At 21.3% G+C, this 26294-nt stretch overlaps 5 protein-coding genes across 5 annotated transcripts; 3 read left to right on the top strand and 2 right to left on the bottom strand.

Moving 5' to 3' along the window:
* Window positions 1-935: 935 nt before the first annotated feature.
* Window positions 936-2063, top strand: PVVCY_0600620 (conserved Plasmodium protein, unknown function; the record flags this gene model as incomplete). The annotated part of the gene is made up of 6 exons (XM_008627205.2): window positions 936-1058; window positions 1173-1246; window positions 1349-1400; window positions 1503-1547; window positions 1740-1764; window positions 2050-2063. The coding sequence occupies 6 exons, from the start codon at window positions 936-938 to the stop codon at window positions 2061-2063; spliced, it is 333 nt and encodes a 110-aa protein (XP_008625427.2).
* A 2347-nt stretch (window positions 2064-4410) lies between these two features.
* On the top strand, window positions 4411-6795 carry PVVCY_0600610 (small subunit rRNA processing factor, putative; the record flags this gene model as incomplete). The annotated part of the gene is made up of 1 exon (XM_008627204.1): window positions 4411-6795. The coding sequence occupies one exon, from the start codon at window positions 4411-4413 to the stop codon at window positions 6793-6795; it is 2385 nt and encodes a 794-aa protein (XP_008625426.1).
* A 2509-nt stretch (window positions 6796-9304) lies between these two features.
* On the top strand, window positions 9305-16862 carry PVVCY_0600600 (conserved Plasmodium protein, unknown function; the record flags this gene model as incomplete). The annotated part of the gene is made up of 3 exons (XM_037634108.1): window positions 9305-9941; window positions 10162-10214; window positions 10425-16862. The coding sequence occupies 3 exons, from the start codon at window positions 9305-9307 to the stop codon at window positions 16860-16862; spliced, it is 7128 nt and encodes a 2375-aa protein (XP_037490257.1).
* Window positions 16863-17672: 810 nt separating this feature from the next.
* Window positions 17673-20041, bottom strand: PVVCY_0600590 (conserved Plasmodium protein, unknown function; the record flags this gene model as incomplete). The annotated part of the gene is made up of 4 exons (XM_008627202.1): window positions 17673-19232; window positions 19375-19590; window positions 19781-19843; window positions 19940-20041. The coding sequence occupies 4 exons, from the start codon at window positions 20039-20041 to the stop codon at window positions 17673-17675; spliced, it is 1941 nt and encodes a 646-aa protein (XP_008625424.1).
* Window positions 20042-20895: 854 nt separating this feature from the next.
* On the bottom strand, window positions 20896-22914 carry PVVCY_0600580 (conserved Plasmodium protein, unknown function; the record flags this gene model as incomplete). The annotated part of the gene is made up of 1 exon (XM_008627201.1): window positions 20896-22914. One exon carries the CDS (start codon window positions 22912-22914, stop codon window positions 20896-20898), a length of 2019 nt encoding a protein of 672 aa, XP_008625423.1.
* Window positions 22915-26294: the final 3380 nt, after the last annotated feature.

Below are 26294 nucleotides of genomic sequence, written 5' to 3'. Positions count from 1 at the left end.
TGAAAGAATATAGTATGATGCTTTCTGGTTATTGGTTATTCGAAAAAAACATTTAGTTTTATATCAAAAAATATTTTTACAGCTATATTGCATGTAAACATGCGATTTGTATATGTGTTATTTGTCTTTATATATAAATTCAGGCATCCATTTTATTAATGTTACGTGTTTTTTTAGCTGCAAAAAATTGTTTGCAAATTTTAATTCCTTATATTTTTTAAATTAATATAGTGTCTTATTTTATTTTGTCATAATTTTTTCGTATTAAATTTCCAACAACCACTAAACTGTTTCACAAACCAAACCACAGGGGACCACATTGTGAACAACACATATGTGCATTTATATTCCCGTGGTTTCTTTTTATAAATATTGCCTATTCCATTTTGTATAATCTTAATTTCTCATAAGGGGATAGGGAGATAAAACATAACTAAATATTTTTCGGAAAAATATATATTATTTATGCTATTATAATTTTATTTCTGTTTATAAATAAAAATTTCCAACTAAAATTTTCCTTATATTATTCATACATAATTTTGTTACAAATTGGTAATCAATAAAATAAAGAAGATAGTTTATAAAAAATGTAAAAATATATAGACAATAAAATAAATAATATCTCTTAATTAGAGTATATACACACAAGAACAAGCTTGTAATGCTTATCATAAATTTACCTATTTTAGTAAGGCTTGTAGGAAATAAATTGTCTTCTCTTATTTTTTTCCATTATTATTTAATAATTTTGAATTTTTCAAAAAAGTAAAAATTTTGAATATATTATTATTCATATTGTAGTTATTTAGGTAAGTATTATAATGCTGGTGTTTTATTTAGGTTATAATTATTTTTATTATTGTTGTTTAAATTTATTATCTTTGTAATTATTTATTTATTTTGAGTTATTTTGCTTTTTAAAAAGAGAAAAAATGGTGATAAAATTAATTTTTTTATTTGTGTTTTTTTTAATGTGTCTTAATTTAAATAATGCATTAATAAAAGTCGAGAATGAAAACAAGCATAGCGCATTTCTTCAAATCGATAGGGACATGGTAAATTAACATGTTTATAATTTTCTTTTCTTATTTTTTAAAAATATGATATATCTCCTTTTCATTAATCTCATTGTACCACATTTAATACTAAAATACAATTTCAAAATTTAGAACGAACCACCTTATCCTGTGATTAATGTTCATTATACCGAATCCCCCTTAAGTGGGGACCTAGTAAAACAAATGTTAATTTAAAGAATATAAAATAAATTAGTTATTCCATAGTATAAAATAATATATTTACACTATTAGCACTAAGGAATGTATACCATATTTTTTTTATATAGAGAAAACAATAGACACATAGAAAAATATGAAACCCAAAACTATTTTAGAAAGGTTTATTTTTATTTCATATAGTTATTTCATAAATGTATATATACGTATGGATGCATATGTTTCATCTGTCTTTTTTCTCTTTTGTATGTAAAAAAAATACAGGGCCTGGCGTCGAATAAATATTTCATGGATTATTCACAAAACCAAGTATAAAAAATAGATGAACAATACATATAATATTTTCTCTAATAACCAAATTATAAAATGAATTTTATAAGTAATGAAAGTGTCATTTTTATATGTTTTTATTTTGAAAATGATGCATATATATATTCATGTTAATATGCATTTTAAATTATCATCCCCTTTTTTATATAATATTTTAATTCCTATTTATAGAAAAGCCAATTGGAATCGCTAATTAGTACAATATAAAAAATGGAATAGTAAATTATTAGTTTCATATTTATATTTTAATTGCATTAATCGGAATGGGAACAAATAGAAAAATAACACATTTCTATATAAAAAGTTACATAAGGATATATATGGGAATGTGTATTCTTACTTTATATCCATCGTTATTTCGCTCTCTTCATACATGATTGTCTAACCTTCATAAATGTATATATGGGAGTATTATATTTTATAAATATATATTTGTAAAATGGTAATATACTTTCCTCATTTTTACACATTTTACCATTAGATTTAAATGGATAACCTTTATTATAAAGAAATAAAAACATATATTTTCCATCCGTTTTATTTCAAGAATTATTTGAAACTGCTATCATTTAATATAAGTAATAGCTAATTAAAAAAAAACATATACCATTTTCTATGATTTACAAATTATATAACTATAATGCCTTTTTTACATTTATTATGTGTAATGAAACCGTTGTTTTTGCTTTATTTTATACTTTGTCTTAAGCCATAACGAAAAAGAATACAAAATGTATTAGCTATATAAGATATTATTTTTGTTACCAAAACGAAAATTAATACAAATACAATTAAAACATTAATTTAAAAAATAGTTAAGATAAGAATAGTTATTAATACGGGTATGTAGGATTTATAGTTTAAAATGGTGAAACATATATGTGGTAAATAATTTTTTTATAGAATTATTCCTTTTTACATATTATAGTAAAAAATATTGATATTAAAAAAATAAAACACCTTTAGTTATACAAAGTCTTAAGAATTAATTACAACATCATATATTTTCATTTCTTTTGGAATGGGGTATTAATTATGAACAAATTATACTCGATATATTTTTTGTGTGCATATTCTATAAAAAGTAAACGGATATATCCTTAGATTTAATTTAACATAAATATAATATTTTCAAAAAAAGAAAATTAATTATACTTTTAGAAATTTTATAAAATAAATGAAAATTATGTCAAGGTAAGTTGAATTTCCGAGAAATAGTAAAATACTATTCAAAAATTATTATCATTGTGTATATTCGTTCGACAACCATTAAAAGGGTATAGCATTGTTTACATTTTTCATGAAAATTATTCTATATTGTTTCGTTTTCAATTTGTTATATTGCAATGATTCAATAGTAAATATATGCTAATAGGGTGTTTGTGCATGGCTATTGCTATTATATCGATGTTTTATATTTTAATTAAATACATATTTTTTAATATTATATTTTTTTTTTTATGCACATATTCTTACGTAAATTTTCTATTCCGAGTAAATTAAAATTTTTAAAAAATGTGTTAAACACTCTTCTGTTTTTTTCTATATATATAATATATATATTAAATAGTTATTTCTATTAAGATCGATTTTTTAATGTTCTCATAAAGTTTGATTGTGTTTTATTATCTTAATATTTCATTGTTATATTTATTTATGTTTATATATGTAAATAGTTATGAACTTATGAATGCAATAATATACAAAGTAGTTAGGAGTCTCATGAAAGCTAAATAAGTGATAATTATATATGTTATTATTATAAATATATTATATGGGAAGATTATCTATGGTATATTAAAATTTATGCGAATTAATTGCGCGTAAATATATGTTATATTATTTTTAGAATATTTATAAATTATATATATATATATTTTTTATATAGTTATTTTGTATGCGAATAATATTATATACTATAAATTTATTGTTATGATGTCCCCCTCAGTTTATATACATAAGTGTTTATTATAATAATATTTATATATATTTATTTAGTTTACTAATTTAATTTTATTTACATATTTTTTATACTGTTATTATTTTATTTTTATTTATTATTTTTTTATTATTTTTTACATTTATTTTAATTTAATATTAAAGGGATTTTTTTTAACAGCAACATCATGCATATGCTGTTCATCATGTTTTATGTTTATTTGTATTTTATGTAATATATATATATCGTACTGCGTACCATATTAATTTTGAAAATATTTTTGATAATTATATAAAAAAATCTTAATTGTATGCTTTCGTTTAACTATTTTTAGCTTTTTAATTTATTTAATTTTTAGAGATTTTATTTGATGTTAAAGCTATTAATATTTCATTAATATTTATTTGAATATACATGTACTCGTTTACGTACATACATTAATATTATTTGTGAAAAAGAGAAACAAATATTAAGACATTTTTCTTTTGGGGATCACATTCTTAGCTTATGCTATTATATCAAGATGATGCATTAAATGTATACATATATATATTACCGGTTTTATTGAAAGTTTATGCATTTATTATACATGTATAGCTATAAATGTATATTGTATTTGGTGTTCTAGATAGAAATGTGCTAATTATCATTTAAATAAAAGTTATATATTACATATGCATGAATATATATACAGAATTCACAATTTAAGTTTATATATTTTTATACGACATATTTATATACATTCTAGAAATGCTATGAAGTATATATTTTATTAAATTAAAAGATATATTTACCAAATATATTGCTATTTATATATATATGTATTAATGCTTTAAATCTGGAAATATATATCTTATAAATAACATAAATTTCATAGTAGATTAAAATATTAATTAAAAAAAAATGGATGATCAATTCGATGATACATATAATGAATCAGATAATTTAAAAAAAAACAACCAAATTAATACAGAAAGTGAAAATGATGACGAAAGTAAAAATAGTAATGAATTAAATAATTCAGAAGATGAATTAAGTGAAGAATTAGATAATACTAGTAATAATATCAAGATAAATAAAGAATTACCAAAAAAAAACAAAAATATAGATAATAGTAGCGATGATGAAAAAGACATAAATACGAACTCAGAAAGTGATTATAAAAGTTTAATACCCCCTAGAAAAAAATTAAAAAACATGAAAAAAGAAGATAATAATATGGATGAATCAAATAATGAAATGCAAGATTTTGATTCAGACACAAAAATTGATAATGACGAATTTGATAAAAAGGAAGAACTATTTAATATTAGCAAAAAAGATAAAGAAAATATAAATGATATAAAAAACTGTAATAATAGTAAAATTAAAAACTCGAAAAAACGAGGTATATGCAAAAGGGAAGAGAAAGTTTTAAAAAAAAAACGTTCAATAAAAGAGGATAAAAATGGTAACATTATTCGAGATTCTAAAGGTGAGGGAGTTCGAGGAGTAGATATAAATAATGTTATGAAGAAAAAGAAGAAGAAAAAAAATATTAATAAATCAATTAATGGCTTAAATATGAAAAATAATAAAGCCAAAAAACATAATAAAAACGTTGAAAATATTAAAATGACATTTGATGTTACTAATCGCTTTACAGTTTTGGGTTGTGATTGGGACAATATTACAAGTGCTGATATTTTTTATTTATTTGAATCATATTATAACTTTGAAAAGGGTAAGAAGAAAGCGATTGATTATGGTAAAAGCAGAGCAGTTAAAAAGGTTACTATTTACACATCCAAATATGGAGAGAAAAAATTGAAATACGAACAAGAACATGGACCCCTTATCAAATGCAATGGCTTAAATCAAAAAGGAAAAAACGGAGAAGCTGTATATAGAACTCGCAACTTTATTGATTGTATCAAAGACGACGAAGAAGAAGATGGTAAGGATGAAAGTGAAGAATTAGAAGGGGGTTCTGAAGAGGGGGAAAATTATAGAGAAAACAGTGACGATGAAGATGAAGAAAATAATAGCAATGACTCTGATAGTGGCGATACATCATCAATGAAAGATAAATCTCGCTACATTTATAAAAAAGGAAAAAACAATGATGAAATAATAAGTACAGGAATTACTGAAGAAGAAAATGAACAAATTCGATTATATCAAATTCAAAGGTCAAGATATTATTTTGCATTAGTGGAATGCCACAATAAAGAAATAGTCGAATTTTTATATGAAGAATTAAATGATATGGATGCCGATTTTTGTATAAATTATTTGGATCTTCGAATAATAGATGATAATTGTTCACTTGATGATTATAAAATTAAAGAATCATGTGATAAAATTCCAGAAAATTATCAATTTCATTATTCTGTTAGTACAGTTTTAAAGCACACACGTGCAAAATCATCATGGGATGAAAATCCAAAAAGAAAAAAGCTATTATCAACACGATTTACTGAAGAAAAATTAAGAGAATTAGATTTAAAGGAATATTTAGCTAATTCTAGTGATAGTGAATCTACATATGAAAATAATTCAGTATCTGGCAATAAAAATTCTCTAAATAGTAGGGAGGATTATAGAAAACTTTTACTAGGAGATATATTAGCTGATGACAACACAAAGAATAGTAAAAAGGGCATATCCATATATAATAATAATGATTCATTTGGAAAAGAAAGCGATGAAATTGACGATTATGATGACGACAATGATAACAATATGGATTATGATGACAATATTAATAATGCATGGGCTTATATGAATTCAGATAAAGATTCGATAAGCGATGAAAGTGTTAAAGATTCTTTAGTTAATAAAAATAATAAGTATAATGATTCAAATAAATTTAATAAAAAAGGTAAGGCAAAAGGAGAGTTTGCACTACCTGATAATGACAGTGATAAAGAAGATGAAGTTATTCAAGTATTTAAAAACATATTAAAGACTAAAGAAAAGAAAGAAGACAACAAAACTCCATGGGAAAAATATTTAGATAAAGTCAAAGAGAAAAAGAAATTAAAGAAAAAAGCATACTTAGAATCATTGAAACAAAAAGATGAAGAAATTAAAAAAATTATTACTAAGAAAACAATTAAAAGAAAAAAAGATGGCACAATTAGAAATAACAATGATAATGTTATTGAAAAAATTAAGAGCCACCATGCACTTGATGGAAGATTTGCAGATTTAATTAAAAATAAGGACTTTAATTTGGATATTACAAATCCGAATTATAAAAAAACTAAATTTAATGAAGAAATCCTTAAAAAAAAAAAATTATAAATACAAATCAACAACTTTTGTATGCATATGTAAATCACATGAATTAACAAAAATTAAGTTCTAAAGTATATGCATTATTAGCTTATTAATAAATATTATTATGTGGTGTTTAGAAATATACGTAATATGCATACTTTGTACATGTCTATTTATAAAAATACCAAGAATGTGTTTAATTAAAATAAGACAAATGTACATTTGTGAATTTAAAAAAATTTTTTTATTATTGTTTTTATCGTAATCGTATTATATCGTTTATGGTATTTTGTTTTATCCCTTAACCAATTACCTATACACTATATTATGTTTAAGTTTCATGATTTTTCACAGAAATATTTTAATGTATATTGAAGTGATATTTTTTTATATCAATTTTATATATTAAGTAATTATTTATTTATCAAATATTTATGAAATTTTAAATATTTATTTCATATATAACTATATCTATCTGTCTATATACATGGATAGATATACTTGAATTTTTACGTTTAAATTGTTCATTTAATTAAGTTAATGCATTTAAATTGCATACCCTATTTTTTCCATTATTATTCCTAATCTTTTAATGTTTCAATTTAATTATTTTTAATTTGTTATTTAAAACATTTAATTTATTATTTTATAACCTTATATATTTACTCATAAACAATAGGGAGTTATATTATTCCCTCTCAAATAATATTGCAATTTGCGCTATAATTACTATAGTTAAAACTTTATTAAAACGGTTAGAAGATCAATTAATAGGTTTATCACTATATACGGGCTTTAGTTTATGACTTAAATAGATATGCATTCAGTTGAAAGACTCATTAGTTGTTTTCATTTTCTTTCTTTATGTTACTCAAGAGCACTCTTTTTGTTACTTTATATATATGCATAAAAAATAAGAGATGATAGGATGCATTTGCAATGTAAGAATTTATAAAGACATTTTTTGGTGTATATATAGGTCTATAAATGTTACTATGCTTTCCTTTATTATACATTTTTTCAAATAAAAATTAAGAATATATTTATGGATAAAAATAAATATAATGATCATTTATAATTAATTATCTTTTAATTAAAATTGTATTTTTCAATGATACAACAAATATAGGAAATGTGTGTATAGGCCTTCACATACAAATATATAAGACAAGGTTACTATAAAAATAAAATACACGAAAAACCATGAAAAAAAAATTATGATTTAAAAAGAAGCATATTATTCCTTTTTGCATTCCCTTTTTCCCCTTTCGTCGATTTATTAAAAAAATTAATAAATTTTATTTCCCGTAGTATTTCTATATATATTTTATTATTCGTGATTTAATTAATTTTTTTTTTTTTTTTTTTACTAACCATTTTGCGTAATGTTTTACATTTTAATTAATTAATTTCCTGCATTTTTATAAAGATTTAATATTTTATTTAAAAATTTATCTTTTTTCTAGACAAAAAAAAAATAAATAAACATAAGAAAAAATATATTAACAATAACATATATAAAATTATCTTTATTGAATACTTTCTTTAAAAATATTTAATGTTTTGTATTTTTTTTTCTCCTATTAATTTATTTTTTCATTTCATTTTACACTCTTTTAAGCTTGCATTCAACTGATTAGCAATAACTTACACATTCATATAATTGTATAATAAATTAGTATGAATGGATTTCTTTTATATGCATTTGTATGTACTTGCATACACAACAAAAATTAATACAAATGCATATTTTATATGTGTGTGTATGCATATTATATAATTGTGCTTTATTTATATAGATATATGAAATAATGAATTATGCATGAATAATCATTTGATAAAATAAAGTTATTAAATAGTGATTGATACATATATTTTTATTAATTTTATATTTATATAGACTTAATTTTCCATTTATTATTTATTAAGAACCATTATCACAAAAAATAATAAAAAAAAGGGGAGAGCATAATGCATACAATGAACGCAAATTATATTTTCCATATATGTTTTCGTATTTGTTATTTTTGAAATGGATTAAAATTCATTTATAGTGGTGTAATCACAAATATGCCTTTCGTTTTTTAAATACTTTTATGAGAATATGCTTATATTCCCACTTATTATCATATTTTATTTTTTTTATGTGTATTACCATTTTTTTAAAATAAATTATTGTATAATTTGTTCTAGTTTAATATTTTTATGATATTAAGCACATATTTGTGTGTGTTTGATCGTTTTAAATATATAACGTTATATTATTAAATAGGAGTTAATAAAGATTATATATGTGTGTGAAAGGATACATAATATATTTATGGATTTTTTCGTATTCATTCGATATTTTATACAAATTAAATTGCAGATCATTTAATCACCAAATAGTATAAATGAAATAAAAAAGCTAAAAGATAGCATAATATGAAAGCGTACTTGTTTTTCTTTTCTTTTTTATTTATACTCATATGCATTATTAAGATAAATTAATTGATTGCATGAGTATAAATTCAAAAGTAAGACAATAAAAAAAATGAAAAGTATTGATAATAATAGTAATGTATATTCATATAATATATCTGAAAATGGCAAAAAATTATTAAGCAAAAGTAAAAATATTATTGAAAATATAAAAAGAAAGTACAAAAATGTCAAAAATTTTAATTATGCTGATATAGATAACAATTTTAAAGAACCAAAGAAAGAAAAAGACGACGAAGCAGATACGGCAGTTGGAACAGAGCAGGTTCGTAGCTATAGTTCATTTGTAAGTAAATATAACACTATAGAAAATATTAAAAGTGAAAACAATTTGATAAGCAAACATAATGCTTTATATGCAAAGGATAAAGCTTCGAATGAAGAGATTGCACATAATATAAAAACTAATAGTAATAATAATAATATTTCGAAGCTTGTAGCTTCTAATAAAATTAGTAGTAACACAAAGTCCAAAGGTGATAATTTAATAACTAATGATAATAGTAGTAAGTATTCCACTTTAAAAAATGATAATGATTATAATAAAGTAAAATATAATAGTATCACACAAAAAAAAGATGCTATTGGTAGTGTCAATTCTAAGAGAAAATTTTATGCATTTGGTGATTCAAAAAAAAATGAACGTGAAGATTTAGAAACGCATGATTCATTACATATTTCTAATAAAAGTAGGCAATAGAAACAATTTGTATTATATTCACTTTACTATTAAAATTTATTATGCATTGTACCTTACTATAATAGGCATATACATAATTGAAAATATATATTTAGTTGTATTATTCCTTACTTGTGCAATATCTTTTATTTCATACACTAGATCTATTTTATTTTAATTGCATGTTGTAATATAATATGTTAATTTTTTATACTTTTATTTTATTGCAGAACATACGCATAGTAGACACCGTTCTGAAAATCCAGAATTTTTTTTAAAAAAGGTATAAATATATTACATTTGTTGATTTGTTTTTAATTTTTTTTTTGTGATTTTTCTTTCATATAATAATCAATATTGTGTTTATTATTACTTCTGGATATAAGGATTATTTAATAATTATTATATTCATATATTCTTATATAATTTCATTTTGCACATTTATATTGCTTCACAAAATTAATACATTATGGTTCTTGGTTTATTTTATTAGGATGTTAAGTTAAACAATAATGGAAATGAAATTCCAAATGATAATGATAATATAAATAAAGAAGACAGTAAAATGAATAACTATGAATTATATAAAAACAACTTAAATACTGGTGATTATTTGAGAAAGATGAAAGGATTAAATTTAAAGAATTTATTCAATAGGAATATAGACGATAATAATAAAAAAAAGGATGACGAAAGCAAAGAAACAAATTATAATTTTCAATATAATAATAGGAATTATAAACGAAATGATGATAACAATCAAGAGAATGTAATGAAAAATAATATCAGATATAATTCTACAAATGCAGATATGCCTAAACATAGTAATACAAATAAAATTGACCTAAATATGTTATATAATAACAATATGGATAAATTAAATAATAATTTATCAGCTTATAATGATACAAACAAATTAATTGAATTACAAGAAAAATATAAAAATAAATATCGTTATGAAAAGGATCTTCCTAATCATGCAAATGATACTAGAGGAAAACCAGATAATAATCAAATAAAAGACAATAACTTATATTTCAACAATGCAATGTTATATAATAATAATAATAACGCTAATAATAATGACAATAATAATATGAAAACGGAGTACAATAATTATAATACTAACATGAATAATAATGACAATAATAATATGAAAACGGAGTACAGTAATTATAATACTAACATGAATAATAATGACAATAATAATATGAAAACGGAGTACAATAATTATAATACTAACATGAATAATAATGACAATAATAATATGAAAACGGAGTACAATAATTATAATACTAACATGAATAATAATGACAATAATAATATGAAAACGGAGTATAACAATTATAACACTAATATGAATAATAATGATGGTAATGAGATTAATTCTAAAAATAATTTAGCAAGTAATAAGTTGAACCAAAATAATTATGCAAACGAAAAAGATGATGTGGCAGAAAAAGAGCTAGATAGTTATAGTAATTTTAATTTCAATAATGATAATAGAAATAAAGGCTCTAATAAAAATGATCTAATAAATAAAAAATATAAAAAATTAGAAAGCTTGATGAATATTAATAAAAACAATGATGATGAGAAAAGGAAACTAAATTTTAACATGAATGATATAAAAAATAATTATTTTGATAATTTTTATAAAAATAAAAATAATGAATATAAGACATTTAAACCTCGACGCTCGAATTCCAGTAATGTTCATACAAGAAAACATGATATCGCGAAAATCAATACCTATTTAAATTATGCTGATGATATGCAAGCTAAAATAAACTATTATAATGAGGGGAAAAGTGGAAATATGAGAGCGTATGAAAAATATATTAAAATGAAAAATGAAAATAATAATATTCTTATGAATAACAACACACATAATCTTACCATGAATGATTTAAATGGAAATGCAAATGGTAATATAGAAATGAGAAATAATAATGAGGCTCAAAATACCAATAATAACAAGACAAACGATAATAATTTAAATAATCTGAATAATAATTACAATGAAAACACGTATCATAATCGAAATGAAAGCAACTCAAAAGTTGATAATGATTTAGGAAAATTAAGAAATTTCGATTTAAATGATATAAAAAAAAAACATTTAAATTTATTTAATAATAAAATGGAAAACGAATCAACTTATATAAATAAAATGGATAATAATATGAATGATAAAAATGAAAATTACAATTATAGTTTTATTAATGAAAAAAATATGACTAAAAATTTAACAAACAATGATGATGATGATGCATTAAACTTTGATAAAAATTTTCGAAAAAAGACGGACATTAAAAGTATTGTATGTGTATGCCAAGCAAGTAAACAAATGGCTAGATTACAATTACATATTGAAGAAAGTAGACAAATGCTCGAAACAGAAAAAATGTTATTAAAAAAGAAAAAAGAAAATTTTGAAAAGAAAGTGGGAATGTTGGCAGATAAAGAAAAAGAAATAGATAAAATTCATTCACAAATTAAAGAAAAAGAATTATCTATTAATAAGAAGCATGATGAAATAGACGAAAAAGAGAAATATGTGAATTCCATAAAAAGTAAATATGATAATGCGCAAAAAGAGTTACTAGACAAAATGAATGAATGCATTCTTATTGAAAATAAATGCAAGAGTAAATTATATGAATATGATGAAAAATTTGGTGAATTTAATAAAAAAATTAAAGAAATTGAGGAGCGTGAAAAAGAGATTGAACAAGAAAAAAAAAATATAGAAAAAAAAGAAAACATGATAAATGAGAATAGACGAGAAATCGATGAAGAAAAATTAATGAATATGAAAGAAAAAAATGAGCTTGAAATGTTAAAAAAGGAATTAGAATCGTTAGAAAAAGAAAAGAAGAAGATAATTGATTGTGAATATAATAATTTACAAAGTAAAGAAGAAGAATTAAGACGAAACGAAAGAAATAATTTAATAAAAGAAAATGAACTAAAAAATAGAATAGATAAATATAATGAGTTAATTGATGAATTAAATAAAAATAAAAAAGAAATAGAGAATGATAAAATGAAAATGCTAAATGATATTCAAGATGAGAGAATAAAAATTATGAATGAAACAAATAACATACAAAAAGAGCATGAAAAAGAAATTAATTACATGAAAGAAGAAATAAAAAAGGAAAGAATATCAATGATTAATGATGTCGAAAAGATGAAAAGGTTAATGTTAGAAGACATTGAAAATACGAAAAATATGATGTTAGAAGATATGGAAAAAGAAAATACAAAATTAAAAGAAGAAATAGAAAATGATAAAAGAATGGCGATGAAAAATATCGAAGATGAAAAGGAAAAATATAAAAAATATTTAGAAGAACAATTTAATGAAAATTTAGAAAAGGAAAAAACATCATTACAAAACAAATATGATGATGAAAATAACAGATTACAGACAGAAATTAATAATGAGAAAAAAAAAATTAATAAAGAAAGAGAAAATTTAGAAAAACAGAAAAAAGTATATGAAGATGAATTTCGTAGTAAATGTGAAAAATATGAAGAGGATATAAGAAAAAAATACAATATGTTAGAAGAAGAAGAAAATAATATGAAATATCGTATCATGAAAGAACAAGAAGAATTGGAAAATTATAAAAAAGGTGTGTACCTAGATATAGAGGAAGAAAAAGACAAATTATATGTTCAACAAGAAAAGATCAATTTAGAGAAAGAAAATTTATTAGTAGAAAAGGAACAAATTGATATTGAATTAAAAAATTTTAAAATTTTCAAAGAAAAGGAAGAAAATGATATTAAAATTCGTATCATAAATTTATCTCAACAAAAAGAAGATTTAAATAAAGAAAAGGAAAATATAGAAAAAGAAAAAGATAAATTAGAAAAAATCAAATACGATTTAGATGTAAGAGAGGAAGGATTAAATAATGACAAAATTCAAATGGAAAAATCTCGAAAATTATTTGATGAACAATTAGAGAAAATTAAAAAAAATAAAGAAGAGTTACTGAATTATGATAGAGAATTAAAAACGAAGGAAATGGATTTAATTGAAAAGAGTACAGAAATAAAAAATAAAGAAAATGAATTAAATAAAAAAAAAGAGAAATTAGACTCATTAGATAATGAACTAAAAAATTATAGTTCAAAATTACAAGATCGAGAAAAAAAACTAAAAGACAAGAAAAATGAATTACAAAAAGTCAAAGACCAATTAGTTGATTATAAAAACAGTTTAAAAGAAAAGGAAATACAATTCCAAATGATTGAAAAAAGAGAAAAGGAGTTACTAGATGAACAGACAGTTATTCAAATAGATCGAAATAGTTTAGAAGCAGAAAAAAAACAATTTTTATTAATAAAAGAGAAGCATGAAAAAGATACTGAATATATACAAGAACAATTAAAATTGTTACATGAACAATTAAAAAATAAAGACAAGTCTCTTAAAGAAAAAGAAAATGAAATTAATTTATTAAATAAATTACAAGATTGTAGAAGTAAAAATGGAAAGGGTGCTATTATATCATTAAAAAATTATGATAATAGAAAATTGAATGTTAATTTATCCAGAATGAGTGTATCAAAGAATAGAGTCAAAGGTAAAGCAATTGGAAAAAACAAATTTGATATTATTAGAAGAACAAGAAGAAAAAGTATAAATTATAATTACAACAATCTCGAAATTAATAATAGTATACAATATATAGATAGTGTGATAAATGAAAATTTTAAAAATAAACCTTTCTTAAAACAAAAAAATAACTTAGAATTATCAAATGAAACTTTTATGCAAGAACAAGGGAATAATAACATGAATTATAAATATGGAAATGATACCTATGACAATAATATGGCAGATAAAAATAGTAGAAATATTTCTAACAACCCCATAAAAAATACTACGGATTATGGAAATAATGCAGAAAATATTGGTGAGCAAGAAAGAGAACACCGTAATCAAAAAATATCTAATGAAAATGATTATTATGAAAATAATTATAATAATGGAAACGACAATATTAGCCATGCTAATGAAAATAAGAATAATGCTAATCAAAGAAATAAGAAAAAATATCCTCCCAAACCAAGAGCAAATTTCGAAAAGGATTCATATAACATGAATAACGGTCACAAGTCTGAACGAAATGAAAAATTTAACGAGCTATATAATGATAACAATTACAATGATCGTATGAATTATAATAATAATGATAATCACAATAATACAAAGAATGGAAATGTTTATGAAAATAATAACAATGTTGGATATAACAACAGTTATAATATAAATAATATGAACACAAATATAAAAATGGGAAAAAGTGATTTAAATGAAACAGTAAAATCTAAAAATGGTTTACGCTTAAATTTTCAAGACAACAAAGATCAAGAAAATAATAATATGTTAGCTTCATTAAATGTAAATAATTTAATCGAATCGGATATTATCGACACAAAGAGTAATTATGGTTATTATCAAGATAATCATAATGACAAATATGTAGAAAATGAGTCTAATAGGAATATTATGTGTATTAACAAGAACATTAATTTTATAGATAATGATGTGAATAATATAAATAATAACATAAGCAATATAAATAGCAATTTGTATAAAATGAATAGTAATGCCTATGAGGAAAATGACTCGTTTACAGGTGAGAATAACAACAAAAATCGTAATAAGCATAGTGCCCAGAACAACAATGAAAATAGGGCATCTAATAAAAGCCAGAGCGAAAAACCATCTTTAAATCGTCTTGATAATTTAGTAAATCAGAATATGCAATCCGTTAATCAGATATCAAGCTTAATACAAAGTAGTAAAAAACCAAATAGCAATACAATGAATAAGTTAAATCCAAAAATGAAAAATTATAATTCATTAAAAGATCCAAAAAGAAACAATAATGATAACTACTATGATGATAATAATGAATCACCAAAAAAAGAAGACAATTTTAATGAATTTTTAGAAGAATTAAATGATGGAAAATCTTATAATTCTAATTTTATTGAAAAAGGAGATGATGATTTTTATTACAATATGGAAAAATCTTTGAATGATAAAAGTATGAATGAAACTTATGATCATAAGAATCGAAATAATTATAATACAGCAAATAAAAATATGGATCGAAAAGTGCATACATTAAGAAATAATAGTAATAACACAAATTTAGTTGCTACCAACATTGCTTCTAACCATAATAATGATAAGAATACAAAGCATAATGTGCATATTAATAGAAATAATAGTGAAATGCGAAAAGATAGCGCCAACATATCGGCAATGCCCGGTAGTAATAATAATAATATTAAAATAGGTATGGATAATAATGGATATAACAGTGATAGCAATTTAATGAGGAATCAAAACTATTTAATAAGTGAAAATTATAACTCAAGGCGAATGAATTCGCATGTCATTGAACAAGACAACTACAATAAGCAAAAGGGGTACAAAAATAATAATGAAAATGATTATATCAATTATAGAAAATATGGAATGGAAAATAAAAAAGATGAACTATTAAGTAACAATTTTAATAGAGCCCAAATTGTAAGGAACCATGATAATGAAAATAATAATGCTAATATGCATAAACATAACAATAGCAATGATAGTAATAAACTAAATACATGGAATCAAAATGGAAACAAAAACACAAATATGGTGGGAATAAAAGGTTTTATGAGAGAGTTACAAAATGAAAAGGAATCATATAACAGTGGATCAAATACAACAGAAATTAATAGCAGAAATATAGCACAAAATCATAAAAATTATAATACTAAGTATATTAATTCTGGAAATCCTTCTGATTCAGGTGCACAAGCAAATAGTAATAAAATAATCGAACAGTTAGACAAGACATTAATGAACAAATCCATTGTGATGAATAAAAATAAAAAGAAATTTTAAAAACATATCCCATGGAAAAATAACCCAAAACCAATGAAAATATTGGAAAATATAATACCCTAATCTTTGGATAATTAAAGTTTTCTTTTAACAATCCAAATATGGAGCTATAATGCTCGTTATTATTACTGCCACTACTAATAATAAAGGTAGTAGTAGTATTTCATTATTATTAGTTTCGTCATTATTAGCGTTTCTTTTACTATTCTTATGTTTTTATTTCGTATGTATGCATATATATTTATATGAGCATACAAAAGTATATAGAGTTTGATATGCATATAAACATTTATATGCATTTTTGAAGATGTTATCTATTATAATAGCATTCAAACCAATAGTATTTTATCATTTTTTTCTTTTTTTATTGAAAAATGTTCGTAATAATTTTTAATAAAAGTTATAATTTGCGATGCTTTTAAAATATTATTATTGAATTGTATTGTTTTAAAACTTGTTTTTATTAATTTTTTTTTTTTAACAGTAGCATATAAAATGCTAATGTCTTATATGCAAAAAGCTCATTTTCAATTGGAGCATTTTTATATTTGTTTGGATAAAAATAATGCACATTGATGTTTAAGGAGCATGATGTAAGATGCAAAAAATAATTGTAACTATATGATTACAAAATGGATTATCTTTGGTATGGCTATTTTTTAGTAACCTTTTTTATGTTCTATATAATTTAGGGGGTTCATAAATAGTTATATTCGTGTTAGTGCATATATTAATAAAGTAAGGCACATATTTATGTGTATATTTGTTATTTATGGTTGAATATATTGGGTGCAAACATATTTTATATAATTAATCTAATATTCCTCTTTTTTTTATGTTTTCACCTACATAATTTACAAAGTTTTCGATTTTTTCTGATTCTGATGCATTTTTATTTGTGCCTATAAATTTGGCTGGTCTTATAATATTAACGTTATTAATAATATTCATATTCTCTTCATAATTCTCTAAAAAGCTAATTTCTTCAGCATGATTTTTAAAGGTATTCAATCGCTCTATGGGTATAGGATATTCATTATTATATTTATCAGACATTTGAAGTATCTTAGGATTATTCATATAATTTTGTTCATTAAATCTTTTCATATATTCATATTCCTCAGCATGATCATCATTTTTTATATTTTTCTTATTATTATTATTCGATGATCCATATTTGTTGTGATCATGTGAATATGTTAATTTATTAGTGGAATATTCCATTTGGTTAATTTCGTAATTCTCTTGATTTTTATTTGACACTACATTATTTTGTTCATTTTGTATATTTTCTTGAATATTTTCATCCTCAAACATTTTATTAAATTCCATAGTTCCATGATATTTTGTTGTTTCATTTTTTTCATTTTCATTTATAAAATGTTCTTCAAGAATATCCTGTTCAAAGTTTTTAAAATCTTCACAAAAACTATCACTATTCGAAATATGATCTTTACTTTCCGTTTCATTATTATTTATTTCATCATAACTTCCACTAAAATAGCTAGATATATTAAAATTAATATTGTTCTCTATTACTTCATCTAATTCTTTATTTCCTTTTTTCGTTTTTACACAAGCATAGATTTCATCTATGGCTTTATCTGTTTTCGAATTTAAATTATTCACATGAAATATATCGTTTTTCTTATCTGTATATTCACTATTTGGTGAGTTACCTTCTTCAATAAAGTTGCTTAAAATGTAATGACTTAATGAATTTCCGTCTTCTAGAATTTTTTTTTCATTTATAATTTCTTCTGCCTTCATGTCTTTAACTTGTTTATCATCTGAAGATTCATTTTGACTACATATTTTTTGGTTATCACATAAATTAGGGTTTTCGTCATCGATTTTTGTATTTAAGGGGTATAGGTCTTTTTCTTTATTTTCATCAAGTGTTCCAATATTTGTTTGGATTTGTTCATAAAAAGAATTATTATTTTCAGTTTCAGGATTATTATGATTGTTATTGTTATACCTATTACTATGTATATCTTCACTTTTTTTTACTTTACAATTTTCATCATTTTTATTATAATGAACATCACTGATATTTAGATCAGAATATGTTTTATTTAATTTTATAATTTGAGAATTGTTTGAGCTTAAATATATAGAATTTTCATTTGATTTATCTTCACAATCTATATAAGGAATACTTAAATCGCCCATTGCGAATATTTCTTTTTCTATTTTTCGTAAATCATTATTTGGGCTATTATTAGTATATATAGTTTTATCAATTTTATCAAGAACTTTACTTTGGTAAATATCTTCTATATTTAAATTTTCTTTTATTTCATCTTTTTCACTTTTTATCTTTGGCGTGTTAACATTTTTATCTGAAAACATCATATAGGCATACTCCTTTAGGGAAGTCAAAGAAATTGTATATATTTGATGTATATGAACAAAAATAGCATGAACGGCAATAATATAATGTAACGATATGTCAAACAAATAAATACTTATACATGTATAGGTATGCATATTTTTCATTTCAATATACATTTAATTTAATTGAGTGTCTTTCCTTTTTATCGATCTCATCCTTTTTCAGTAACAAGTTTTTGAAGACCTTATAAATGCATTGGTAATATTCTTGTTCATATAAAAAAATATCTATAAAATAACTATTGTATAACTCCTTCGTTTTTTTCAAATCCTCTAGTTCTAGTTCTTCTCTTTTCTTTTTAATTTCATTGTACAGTTGTTCCTTTTCTTTCTACATATAATGTATTAAAAATTAAGGAAATAAAAAAGGGAAAAATAGTAGAAAGTAGAAAATGCAATTGAAAAAATGTATTAATTTACCTAAAAATTTACAGATGTGTATGCCTATTTTTATATTTCACTTTTACACTAGAATAAGACACCATATATATTGAGAACAAACAAAACTATTTATTTCTTACATTAAACAAATATCTATCGATGTAATATGCTTTATTTTTTTTTTCATATGACGCCTTCAAATCCTAGAGTCGTTTACAAACAATAAATGTTTCGTTCATTGTGGTGGTACTAATATTTTTAATATTTTTTTATGTTAATTTTTCCATTTTAATTCTTACACGTTTATATTCTTTTAATTTCTTTAACTTTTTTTTATATTTTTCTATAATGTAGGAACACTTTATTTGAATTTGCTGATCATAGTTAAGGTCTATAGGCATTTTTGTTTGACAATAAAATTATCTCAAATTGGGGTTTAGACAATTTATGTTTTTTTAAATTGTGAATATAGAAGTAATGCGCAATAACTTGTTGATATGCCCATTCTCATATTTTATTTTTTTGATAAAAAGGGAGAGTTTAATAGACATATAAATATAGTAGTCTCTTTTTTTTTATAAAAAAATATGTTAGATAATTATAATACAAATTAAGTGCGAAAAAAGTGTAAAAAATATATGTATATATAAGAAAAATTATCTATAAATTTTCACCTATTTTTTATAATATATTTTAGAATTCATTTAAGATTTATTTTTATATTTGGATTATTTTTATTCTAAATTTATTTATCATATTTCAATTCTCTTATCCATAAAATATGTAATGCATTTATGCGTGTGTACAAGATATGTGTTGATTTTAAACTTTTATGAAAATTTTATTTGAATTTTTATTTTTTTTGAATATTCACTTTAAAGGATATATTTTAATGCAACATAATTTGCATGTTTTTAATACAAAATATAATATTCAAAATATGCAACTTAAGAAAAAAAAAATAGGAATAGACATGTAGGTATAATAAATTTGGAAATTTTGCAAAGCTTCAATTGTTAGTATTCTTCCTCCATCATATTTTTATTTTTGTATTTACTAATTTAATGATATATAAAATTTTCACTATTTTTATTTATTCATTTTATTATATTTATTATTTACTAAATCTATGATCAATGAATGTAGTGAAAATGTCTTTGAAGTGACGAGAAAAAAATAATAACAGCAATATAAATAGTAATAATAATTAGCTTTTTAAAATGTTTAGCTTAGGTTGATGTCGTTTTTGTTATGCTTAATATCTGCTTGGGACTTTTTCTAAAAAGTTATTAATTATATTGTTAGCATATGAATTATTTATGATTATATTTTGATGAACTTTATAAAGTGATTTAAAGAAATTATACCTAGACATTTTAAGTTCATATGTATTACTTTCAAAACCGTTTTGTAAACTTTTTATTAGCCATTGTTCATTTATAATTAATTCTGTTATATCATAATTAATAATTTTTTGTAAAAGTTCATAAATATTTATTTGGATAATTGTATCACTAATTTCTTTTAAGACTGTAATAATTTTTTTAAAAAGAAAGTCATGAACAATTTTTTTAAATAAATCTGAATTGTTACATTCATAAGGTAATATTTTAATCCAAATATTTATGGCATGTCTTAAAACATTTGTGTGTGCATGTGTATTTATTGTATTTATTGCAGTTACATATATATTCGGGTTTATAGATAAAAATATTTTACTTGCTTCATTTATGGAAAAAAAATAACCAAAAGATTTTAATCCTATAATTAGTTTTTCATTATTTATACAACTTGTATCAGATATGTAGTCATTTATTTTTTTAATTAAACAATTTGAATGCGCATTTATTACAACATTTAAGAGTTGTGGGCTCATATTTGAATATGAAATTAATGAATTTAAAATATTAATATGTAAAATATCTTCATCTAAATTATTTAAATCATTTAAAATAATATGGAGAAAATAGGTATTTTCAAAAGCCTCACAAAAGTATTTATTTTGTGCCAATTTTGAAAATATTTCTAATACATTTATTTTTAATAATAAATCATTTTTTAAATAAATAATAATTAAATATTTATATATATTAATTTTAATAAGATTACAAACATCATTTATATTTAAATTATTTTTTTCCATATTATGTTTTAATATTTCTTTATCAATAAAAGAGACATCATCAAAGGTGTAGGATCCTTCAAAATCTTGGCTGTTATTATTAGTACATAGATTGTGTATTACATTTTCAATGTCTTTTATTTTGTTTTCATAATTTGTTGAATCATTTTCTGGTTTGGGTTTCAATTTAAAAATTTCATAAACATAGGAATTGCTCAAATTTATACAATCGATTATTAAATCGAGAAGTCTTAGACGTTGTATAATATCTGATTGTTCGAGATTTTTTTTTAATTTTTTTAAAAAATAATAATCAAATATTTCATTTACTTGTTTATTCTCTTTTACTAGCCGTATAATAATATCATTTGCTCGATTAAATGAACATAGGGATTTGCTAAAGATACACATTTTTATCATTTTCAAATGTGTTGCGTCATAATATTCACCATCCTCTATTAAATATTTTTTTAAATTTTTTAATGTAAATATTTGAATATAAATATTTTGCATATATATTGCTTTTAATAATAACTTATTAATATTTTCATTTGAGAAAATTAATTTCCTTCCTAAACTTAAATCAAATAAATTTTTTATAATATATGCAATTATAATTAATGTTATTTGGGATATTTGGGTTTTATTAAAATTCATATCATATATTTTGTAACTTTCATCATTTTCTTTTTCAACTTTAAGTGTGTCGACTACATAATTTATTATTTCAGTATCATTTGTTTCATTACTAAAATTTTCGGTATAAAATGATTTCAAGAAATTGTTTAAATATTCAAATGTCTTTTTTATTTTTTCATCAAACATTTGTTCACTTACATTTGGATCGAAATAATTAATTGGCTCTTCTTCTTCTTCTTCATTTTCTATTCTAAATTTTTTATCATTGTAAAATGAATTTGCATTTGATTGATCTATTTCGGTATCACTTTTTAAATAGTCACTACTTATTTCACAATTGTCGAAGTTACTATTTTCGGCACCTAAGTTTGAATAATAGCTATATGAAAATATGAGATCTTCGATTTTTATATCTTTTTGTAATTTTAAAACTCGTTCGTTTGTAAAAACTTTGTTATAATATCCCTTTACTGCATTCAGATCTAAGATGGTAGCATGCTGATCTTTGGGCATTTTGTTTAGTATGGCAAGAAAAAATATTTTATCAAAAATATGTAATGATATATTTTGTTGTAGAGTCGTATAGAAATATGGAAATATATATTAAAATAGTAATATACTTTATAAATAATCAGGTATGGCCCTTTTTCAAATAAAATATTATTTGTAAATATATTGATAGCGATTGGGAAAAGGATTATTATTCCATATATGTGTATTTGTTATGTATACATACTATGTTACTTAGCTGAGCTGGTACATAAAAAAAATACAAAACTATATGCACATTTATAAATAAATATTTATAGTCCCAAATAGTGATATAATAAATATATTCTATAAATATTGTAATATATATAACTGTTTGTTAAATTTAATGTTTTTTTTTCGTACATTACATATTAATAATTAAGAAAATATATCATTTCTTTTTTTTTATATATTTTTCTTTTATTATAATAAAATTTATTGTTATATAAAAAAAGCATAACTACACAGCTAGTTCGGTTATAGATATAGGCATAACATCAAAAAAGAATATTTTTTTTTCTATATGTTATTTATAGAGTATAAAGGATAAGCGAAACGGAATATAAATATTTTTTTTAAATATTTAAACAATTATAATAAAAAAAAATAATAGTTGTTAGTATAATGTGAATATAATAAGCATTAAAATAATTGAAGGCAAGGGGGAAGAAGATATAGGTGAAAAAAGTAATTTTAAAAAATGCTAAAGTGATCTGTTTTTTTCTTATAATAGCAAAGTGTAAATATAATTGTATTTCATACAATCTATATTAAGAATATTTGAAGTTGATAATATTATTTCTTTATCAATTTTTAAAGCAAACATTTAAAATGTTCTTTCCCCCAAAACATATACACAATAAATAATACACAATAAATAGTTGTACCTCATATATTTTTAATTTTATTTTTATAATAGCAAATTATATTAAACACATAAGGAAAATAACTAGGCTGAGAAATAGCTATGTATATTTGTTTAAGTTATATAGATAACCCCCGATTTTAATTATTTGTATGTGTGTACATATAATTTAGGTCCCCATCATTATTCTATAGAATTATGTACATTTTCAAATGAATGCAAATAAATGATAAAGACAAGATTGACTAGTTTATGTTAAGTTGTTAATACATTTGTTCTATAACGACGTTTTATGGATATAATTATATTTGCTAATTTTCTTATTACTATTATTGTGTAAAATAAAAACAAACGTAATTAATTAAAAACAAATTATTTATTAGTTTCCTTTGAATATTAAAATATGAGAGGTAGCAAAAAGTTTTTACTGTTTTAAGAAATTAAATATACATACATTTGTATGACATTTTTAGTATAAACTTTATGTTATTTTAAGGGTGATTATATAAAATAATTTTATATTCACCTTATTAAAGTCAATATATTTACAAACCATATGAACACATTTGATAGCTTATTAAAAAGATTTTCTTTCGAATATAACATTTAAAATAAAAAAAATAAAACCTCTCTATATAAAAATTTAGTGTTATATTTTTCATCAGTATATACTTATTATGTAAATGTATGGATAATTTTATTTAAGTATTAATAAGCTATACCGAATAATTTTTATATTAAGCCCATTCTAAATTTATTGCATAAAAATTTGCTATTTGTTTTTTTTTAATTTATATTCCCATATTTAAAATGGATAAAAGAAAAGGAAAAAACTTTATTTATGCTATGATATATTTATTGGGTAAAAGCAGGATAGGGCATACTTATATATAATTGCATATATTTTCATTTATATATACATAGTAAAAAAAAAGCCTTAATGCAAATATATATCTTGATTAAATTAAAAATATGGTTCATAAAATTTATATACATATGCATATATATATACCTATTCTTATTGTAAAAAATATTAAAAATATTAATATATTGCCAAATAAATGCCCCTACTATTTTTATATTAAACCCCCAAAAAAAATAAAAAAAAATAAGCTGTGTATCATTATATATATACAAAATCCGGTATTCCAGTACAAATTAATCACAATATATATATATAAAATATTATTGACATAAAATATATACTTATTTTATATGTAATTATATTAAGCGTCATTTTATAATATATACCCAAAAAATAATATATTTATTTGAACATTTAAATATATAATATTCAAAATAAGGAAAACATTTGAAATTAAAAAATTGTTATATTTTACTTTACATTATTTTTATATTATTTGTAGAATATTGTTATAGATATATATACATTTATATATATTCATTACATTTATCTTATGTTTTGATGTTATACTAAAAAATTAATATTATATACCCACAATATTTATATATTGGCTATATATATATGTAAAAATATTAATAAACATAAAAGGAAATTTTTTCAAATTTATGCAATCGAGGAATGTTTAAAATAAATAATACAATATACATGAATAATTACAAAGGAAAGTCAATGAGGATTTTCAAAAGTGAAAACAAATTTAAGTGTAAAAATTATATTAAGTATGCAAACAATAATAATAATAATATAATGCAGATAAGGCATAATCTTTCATATAGGAACAATACAGATGACATATAAAATATATTATGAAAAAATGCATGTATAATTATATTAGGAGAATGTATAAAAACATGTGAAAAAAAAAATATTAAATCATTCGGAATACCGATGTTATAGAGAAGTTGCTAAATTTGCATATACTGTAAAAAAATATATAAATAAAACATTTTTTGTGTTTTACTTTATATTTACATGCCCACTGCCTATATTATTTAGTATATATTTATATATATACATTTGTGTGGGTTTATATATTTTTGTAATATATATAATTTTGTTTAAAAGATAAAAAATGAAAAAAAAGGAGTTGAAGAGATTTAGAAAAATTAACATAATAACAGTTTTGTAAATGTAAAAATATTGTTATTTCCCTTTTTATGTATAAATATATATACATATTGAATCAGAAATGCAGCATGAACAAAATATTTTTTATTTAATTGATAATATATTACCTTATGTGTGATAAATATTTTTGATATGTGACAGTTGCTATACAGTTTTCAATTCTATATAAATGTATGCATTTACTTTGGGATATTTGGATGCCTCTTTTAATTAATAAAAATATATGAACAGTCATAATTTATAGAAGATCAAATGTATTAGAGTTATATCTTTATATAGGAATTAAAATGTATACAAGAACTAATAATAATAACAATAGAAGTAGAAACAATAATGTTATATTAATTATAGAATATTAGTATAGGGACAAAAAAATATACATATAATAAATAAAATTATGCTTAGAAATTGTATAAATGAATTATATTATTTCCCATTCTCTCT

The sequence above is a fragment of the Plasmodium vinckei genome (genome assembly GCF_900681995.1).
Source record: "Plasmodium vinckei vinckei genome assembly, chromosome: PVVCY_06".
NCBI lineage: Eukaryota > Apicomplexa > Aconoidasida > Haemosporida > Plasmodiidae > Plasmodium > Plasmodium vinckei.
The sequence above is the reverse complement of the archived record's forward strand: the minus strand, read 5'-3'. Positions and strand labels throughout refer to the sequence as shown.